Source organism: Acomys minous, assembly GCF_964271855.1.
Source record: "Acomys minous genome assembly, chromosome: 6".
Lineage (NCBI taxonomy): Eukaryota > Metazoa > Chordata > Mammalia > Rodentia > Muridae > Acomys > Acomys minous.
The window spans coordinates 129,104,751-129,112,268 of record NC_140487.1 but is presented as its reverse complement, the minus strand read 5'-3'; the positions used below and the strand labels follow the sequence as shown (position 1 = coordinate 129,112,268).

General features: G+C 53.0%; 1 protein-coding gene across 3 annotated transcripts in view; it reads right to left on the bottom strand.

The window, feature by feature from the left end:
- Positions 1-300: 300 nt before the first annotated feature.
- The window catches only part of NADK (NAD kinase), a 28,481-nt gene continuing 21,263 nt past the window's right edge, over positions 301-7,518 (bottom strand). For all 3 annotated transcript variants that reach the window (XM_084785155.1, XM_084785154.1, XM_084785156.1), the window contains exons 4-12: positions 7,223-7,352; positions 6,023-6,131; positions 5,818-5,903; positions 4,560-4,662; positions 3,685-3,824; positions 3,402-3,501; positions 3,165-3,322; positions 2,572-2,654; positions 301-1,990 (exon numbers count right to left, since the gene is read on the bottom strand). In XM_084785155.1, coding sequence (XP_084641281.1) covers positions 1,825-1,990; positions 2,572-2,654; positions 3,165-3,322; positions 3,402-3,501; positions 3,685-3,824; positions 4,560-4,662; positions 5,818-5,903; positions 6,023-6,131; positions 7,223-7,352 — 1,075 coding nt within the window. In that variant the 3' untranslated portion in view covers positions 301-1,824. The remainder of the gene's footprint in view (positions 1,991-2,571; positions 2,655-3,164; positions 3,323-3,401; positions 3,502-3,684; positions 3,825-4,559; positions 4,663-5,817; positions 5,904-6,022; positions 6,132-7,222; positions 7,353-7,518) is intronic.

Here is a 7,518-nt window from a genome sequence, read left to right as displayed (position 1 = left end):
CCACCACGCCCGGTTTATTTTTGGTTTTTCAAGGAAGGGTTTCTCTGTGTAGTCTTGGCTGTCCTGGACTCATATTATAGACCAGGCTGACCTTGAACTCAGAGCCATCGGCCTGTCTCTGCCTCCCGAGGGCTGGGATTAAAGATAGCATGCTATGTTTCCTCATGGTAGGCCCACCCACCCTCAACCCACAGCTATGGTGTTATTAGTTAGGGCAATGGCAACTCTTGTGGAGAGAGTGGCCTCTGGACACCAAGCTACATGCCCTTGAGTTGAGCCAGAAGAAAGCTGCTGCTTAACTCAGTTTTTTAAACAAGTTTATTTATTGAAAGAATCTGAAAATAGTAATAAGGCCTTCATTAACAATTAACAAAGTTTTAAGATATTAACAATATGAAACATTAAGAATTTGTGTGTTCTCTACTGCCTGTGGCAGCTGCTTCTAGACTTGTTAACACTTGTTTTGCAGATGCACACCCCACGCCCGACCCTGCTCTCCTCTGATCACAGCAGAGGCCTGCTGTGCTCCTCACAGGTGAACAGCACAACCCTGGGATGAGCCACCATGGCTCGACAACACTCAAGCCAGACCGACCACGCAGGGCCCCACAGAGGCTGAGGTGTCAACAAGGGCCCAGTAAGGCCTGACTTTAACAGGTAGAAGAAAGCTCTGGGTGGTCAGCTTTGCAGCAGCTGGCAAGCCCTCCTTAGCAGCATGTGACAGAAGCCTGACGTCACCCTGAACGCAGTCAGGAGAATGGGCAGTCCTCCCCTCCTCCCCCTGCCAAAGGGGTGAAGACAAACTGAAAGCAGATAAGCTAAACTGAGGTGCCTTGGCTGACCAGACTCCACAAAGGCTCCAGGGCCTGTGTGGCACCCAGTGTTACATACACATGCGTGGCAGCCATGTGTTACATACATGTGTGGCACTCAGGGCTCCATATGGCTGCTGCTCAGTTGCAAACCTACCTTTTATGGAAGGAGAACAGGCCCACAAGCCTGGTGTCAATGGTGAGCTGGTCTCAAATCCCCTGGGGCCATGTGTAAGGGAAGAACGGAAGCACAGAGCGCTGCCCTGGGCTAAACACAATGTAAACACTCAACAGGCAGTCCCTCCAATTCTTCACAAAGTGTGTACAAGAAAATATGTACATAATCACTTCAGAAAGTTTAAAATAGCCTCTAAAAAGTGTACATAGGACCTAAAATGTCCCAGGAGCTGCTGCCCTGCTCTGTGAGGAATGTGAGGTTGCCGGATGGCTGTGCCAGGTGGTGCTTCTGTCTGCTCTGGAAGGAGTCAGAGGCCTTGGGCCGGACTCGGAGGCACCTAACCATCTCCAAATGCAAAAACCAGCTCACCTTGCCAACCCATAGCAAAGCTGCCAGGTGACCCCAAGAGTTGCAGGGGGGAAAGTACAGGCCCTGGGGAAAGCTCTGCAGTTAAAGGAAGATTTCTGGCTGAGACATTTATTTCAGTATCAGAAGGGAGATCAATCATTCTGACCCCTCAGAATTTCAACAGACTGATTTATGGGAATTCCTGACCTGGGACCAACGGGAGCGCGTGGGCAGATGCAGGACACCCAGCCCAGTTCCCATTTTGCTTCTTTAGAAATGAAAAAGAGGTTTAAAAACATTAAAAAGCTCATCTGTTCTGCAAAAGGCAGACCCAAGCTCTCCCAGCACGGCAGGCCGGACACAGACGCCTGGACAGCCTCTTGGTTTGTCAAGGCCAGGTCAGCCAGAAGACCAGCAGGAGAGAGAGGAAGAGAAGGCAGCCCCCAGGACTGGGGGCCTCCTCAGACTGGAGCGGGAACGTGCTGTCTAGCTGTCCTCCCCATCCTGGTCCTCATCCTCATCCTCTGGGAAGTGAGCTTGCTTCTTTCGAACATTCCAGTGCAGACACTGGGCCAGGCTCTCGAACCAGTCGCTCACAGGGTCGCACACGCAGATGGAGGGCAGCGGGTAGCAAGAGGTGGTGATGCTGATGCTGGGATGGGAAAGAGAAGTGTGTCTGGGTGAGCAGGGGCTTTACAGGTATCAAGCTGCACTCCCTAGGCCAAAGTTTTGTCCAAATGCAAGCAGCCACTTTGGGTGGCTATTCAGATCCTGATAGGGGAACAGACAGACACAGGCTCAGACCCTGTTATCTATCACCGTGCTGATGACCCGACTCCAGGTCTCTGACTCCCAGAGGTCTGGGCAATTTTTCCCTGAAGTGAACCAAGGTACGGGTTGGTGGATGACCAGGCAAAGGCCGCTGGCTGGCCCACCCTAGGTCTTGTTGTAGAATTTAGCTGCCGGGCAGCACACTCACACGCCCAGGAGGATGCAGGGGCTAATGTGAGTCAGTGCCAGCTGGCTGTGTCTAAGGCTATGCAGTGGGCTGTGGACCTTTCACTTTTAGATACTGCAGGTCATAGGCAGCACCACAACTTCACTAGAGGTGTCTTAGGCGGAGACCAGTCATGTCTGTGTCCACGACCAAGCTTTGGAACAGGCCAACCACTAGTGACTATAACCACCTGAGGGAAGACAAGTCAGCCCCTGCCCGGCCTCGCAGCCCCACACCTGTCTCCATGGCGGATTTCTTGCCTCTTCCGTCCATCGAGGGACACCCAGGCCGTGTTCCTGGCTTCTGGCGACAGCATAATCTAAGGGTTGGGGCAGGAGCGAAAGTGAGCTCTAGGCAGGAAGGGTCTTCCCAGGCCCCCCCGGGCCCCCCAGAACTCCCGCATGATGCTGCTGTAGCCCCCATTTTGGTGCCTCCCATAGGTAGGGTCACTAGAACTTAACTAGTAACATGCTGGCCTGAGAGGCCTGGGATGGAGCTTAGAGGAAATATGGCTGAGCCTTGGCACTAGGAAGTCAGCCAGAGACAGCGCAGAGGCTTTGCTGAGGAAACCAATCGGGGGTCTGTTGTCACCTGGAGACACATGCTATTCCCTCTCAATGGGGACCGTCCCCACTTCTTGCAACTGAGCCCTGCATAGTGGGCTGGCAGCTCTCTGTGCCACTGGAAACCAGGGACAGGTAGCGCTCACATGGAAGGCGCTGGACAGCAGACCCTGGGTGGCGGCAGGAGCTAAGGTAGCAACAACTGCTTTCTGCTGGCCTAGGGTCAAAGACTCACAGAGCAGAGGAGACAGAAAGGGGCTGCTGACCTTCAGTTCGACCCCTGCAGGGACCACGATGGGCCGGAATGACAGCGAGTGGGGGCAGATGGGTGTAACCATGATGGCCGGCACGTTGGGGTGCACCATGGAGGCCCCGGCTGCAGCTGCATATGCTGTGCTGCCCGTCGGGGTAGACACGATCACTCCTGGCAGGGACAGGGTGTAGGAGTCACTCTAGGGCCCATAGGGGGTTCTTGGGTTCCCCAGGCACAACATGGGCCTTACCATCACCCTGCACAGTGGTGATGAGGTGCCCATCCAGGTAGACATCCACGTTGGACAGGTATGAGGAGGGGCCTCTGTCGATTACCACTTCATTCAAGACCTGGAATAGAAGGTAAGGCCATGGCCTGCGCTCAGGGAGTAAGCTCATGGCTGGGGCTGCTGCCATTAGCACTCAGGCTCACCCCAAGCTTCTCACGCTGGCGTCAGGGACTCCCGCCCCGAGCTCCCCCACCCGGTGCCCTCCTTGAAGGTGAGGTCAGGCAGCAAGGGTTTCTGCACAGACCTGATACTGCATGGCCTGCTTCCCGCCCTCCGCGTCCAGGCCGTTTTCACTGAGGCCGTTGAGGATGGCTGTTTGCTTGTCTCTGGGTTCTTTCACCACCCTGACCTTCAACCGGCTCCGCAGGATAACAGCAGCATTGCCTGGGGTCAGCAGGATCCAGCTCAGGGGGCTGGGGCCACCTCCACGGAAGCTACGACCCTTCCCTCTGTCCTCAAGTCAGTGACCTTCAGTGCCTTTACCCAAGCCACCCTGAGCAGCCCATGAATGGCAGGACTTCCCACTTTAGTAAGGAGTGTTTGAAACATCTGAAATTTAGAAATCCCCAAATTGTGAAACTGCATCATTAAACAAAAAAAATATTAAAAAACAAAGGAGCTGGACGTAGTGCGCAAGCTTGTAACCCCAGCACTCGGGAGGCAGAGGCAGGAGGATCTCTGTGAGTTCGAGGCCAGCCTGGTCTACAAAGTGAGTCCAGGACAGCCAAGGCTACACAAGAAACCCTGTCTCAAAACTCAAAAAGAAAAAAACAAAACAAACAGACAAATAAACAAAAAACCAAAAACCCCAATAAACAAAAAGCCAAAGAAATCCAAAGGGGCTACAGACATGGCTCAGTGGTCCAGAGCACTGGCTGCTTTTGGAGAACTAGTCTCAACCCTAGTCTCACTTTGATGGGTAGCAACACCTGCAGTCCCAGTGGATCCCACAGCTCCGTGGGCACCAGGTATACACGTGCTACACTGACAAACTTGCAGGCAAAGTACCCAAACACAGAAAACTGAAAAACGAGAGGACGCCCAATAGCAATGACGAACCCCAATCACGTAGGAGGTGACCCTGAGCTGTTCCGTGAGACCCACAGCACCGCAGCTTACCCTCTATCACCTGGTTCACTTGGGACTGGAAGTTCTCAAAGTTGAATGGGGTCAGGAAGCCCAAGGATCCCAGGTGGAACGCCATCACAGGAGGCACACTGCCCTGTGGGTGAGGAGACCAGGTGGTATCGCTGGGCTACCCAGGAACCACCACTGTCAACAGGTGTGGATCTTGGGGGACAGGTGAACATGAGCCAGGCAAGAGGTGGGAAACCCAGGGCAGGGCAGGGTGGTGCCATCCCCCAAAGCAATGAGGAATGTGTGAGAAGGGCCAAAAGGAAACAAAAGCAACAGGACCAGACCAGTTCACTGGTCACACAGGAAAGATCTGGCCAGTTCCAGACACAAGGCTGTGACTGTGGAGACCATGCCAGTAGGACTAGAAGGTAGGCAGACTTGGCAGAGACTTGGGGGGTGGAAGAGGAAAGGTGGAGATGGTTTAGGCCCCATCTAAATACAAGTGGGACTGAGCAAAATCCAAGGTTCAAAGTACCAGTTGCCTGCAGCCCTTGGACAGAAACTTCTGCAGCAAAATAGGGTGACATCTTGCCAAGAGAGCCCCAGTGCCACTCCCACCCCCAGTTCACACAGCTAGATGGGCTCTGCCCTGCCGTCCTACCAGGGGGTGTGGCCTACTCCCAGCTGATCTGCAATCTACAATACCCACCCTTTCTAGCACACCACAGGCTTGGTCCTGCCTTGCTGAGGGTGAGGCCAGAGGCTCCCATGTCCCCTTGCTGCCCTACCCTGCCTGGGGCCTTGGCTTTTAGCCTAGCTCTCTCCCAGACTGTCTGGTATGTGGCCATACAGTCACCCTTCCTACCCGACACTGACAGAGGTGTCACTCATCTCTGCTGACCCCAGGGAACTAGTTAAATTATTTGCACATGCACTCTACTGCTAATTAATTGGACTGAAAAATCTTTAGAGCAGTGGTTCTCAGTCCCCTAATGCTTCAGCCCTTGAAGGCAGATCCTCACGTTGTGGTGGGCCCCAACCACAAAATCATCTTTGTTGCTACTTCATAACTATAATTTTGCTACTTTATGAGTCACAATATAAATATGCTTTCCGTTGTCCTTATGCGACCCTTGTGAAGGGGCTGCAACCCACAGGTTGCGATGCTCCCCTTCAACACTAAAAGCGTGTGGCTTTCTGGTATGGGGCTGTGTGAGGGCGAGTAGGGGGACTTATACTTTGAAAGCACCTCCTCACATTGGACTCAAATAACACCTCAACACCCCCAAACACAGCTTACCTGGAAAAGGGAGGAGGCGTAGAGCAGGGTGCCGTCTCCTCCCAGGCATATGATAAAGTCGATCTGGTTGGAGATGTCGTCATAATCTACAAGACCAACACAAAATGGGAACCGTTGTCACACAAAGCCCTAGTGTCCAAGTGTGCAGACATCAACAAGAGCAGAACTGATGCTTCCTGCCAGTTGAGAGCTCCAGACAGAGTACCTTCACGGAAAGTGCAGAACTTCTTCTTCACTGGTCCAAAGTTTTCATCACTCACAATAGCAGGGTCTTCCAGCACTTTCTTTTCCACATACACAATCATGTTGTTCTCCTGGAAGTGAAACATGCATTGGAGCGCAACAGTGCACCCAGGTCACACTGGCTCTTCCTGCATGGGGAGACTTTGCAACAGGGTGGACGGTGTCTCCCTGGCCAGCGCATCACTGCAGCCTGCTCAGCTCATCCATCGCTCAGGGCATCATGGAGGCTGCTTCTCAAACAGGAGCTTTCTCACCCCAGTGGCTCCAGAAGCACAGCATGGATTACATGTGTTCTGAGGGAGCCCCCCAAGTCATGTCCTGAGGTGCCAAGAGGGAGGCAGCTTAGTCTTTTGTGTCCAGAGGCGGGACCTTTGGGGGTGCTCAGGAGGACGAACCCTAACCACTGCACTCCTGTAGTTCCAAAGGAAGAGGGAAAGGCAGAAGAGTTTTGCACAGATGTGTAAGAACACAGTGTCTCAGCCGGGCAGTGGTGGCGCACACCTTTAACCCCAGCACTAGGAGGCAGAGGCAGGCGGTCTCTGTGAGTTTGAGGCCAGCCTGGTCTACAGGTGAGTCCAGGACAGCCAATGCTACACATAGAAACCCTGTCTGGACAGGCAGAAGGACAGGAAGCGGAAGGCGGGACTTCCTGGAGAGGGGGCAGAGCCAAGTTTGAGAGGAGAGGGAAAGACTGTTGACAGTGGACAAGGACTGGGCAGAGAAACCACCCAAGGATCAGAGTGGCAAGTGCTTGGAATAAATGTATGTTATGAGGTTTAGAGTAGTTTGTTTAGTTTACCAGTAGATTTGTATCAGTTTAGATTCTTCCCAGCACCTACTGCTAACAGCTTTAAAGTACATTTCAGACTCTGTGTCAGTTATCAGCCATGTTAGGCCGAGCCGATACAATTTACTGTAACAGCCATGGGCAGGTTCTTCATGAGCATGTGGCACAGTTCAGGGCTCTTGCCAGACGCAGTTCCTCTGCCTTGAGTTTCCGGGCCTCCAGCACAGTCGGCTAGTAACTACTTTTTAGAATGCTTCAAACATCTAAGTAAAAGGACCATTGAGCCCTTGGTTCTGCTGCCCTGGATAAGTCTCTTCCCAACTCCTGAGCAGGATGCACCACCCCAGAGCGTGGCCCCTAGCCGGCGTGCCTTACCTCCATGAGGTATATGCAGAGCTCCTTGAAGGGCTGCAGCAGGCTGGCATCTCGGATCTTTTTGATGACGAGTACACTCTTGGGAGATTTGTTCCATGTCAACCGCTGGCTTGCAGGGTCCTGGATGTGCCTTTGGGGAGAGAAGAGAGCTCACACCAGCAGTCATCTTTTCCTCCTCAAGGAATTTGGAAAATTAAAAATAGCCACAAACCAGAGCAAATAAAAATGCACTGCCAACTTGTATACATAGAGTAAGCAACGGTCCCTACCAGGGACGGCTGCCAGCCATCCTATAG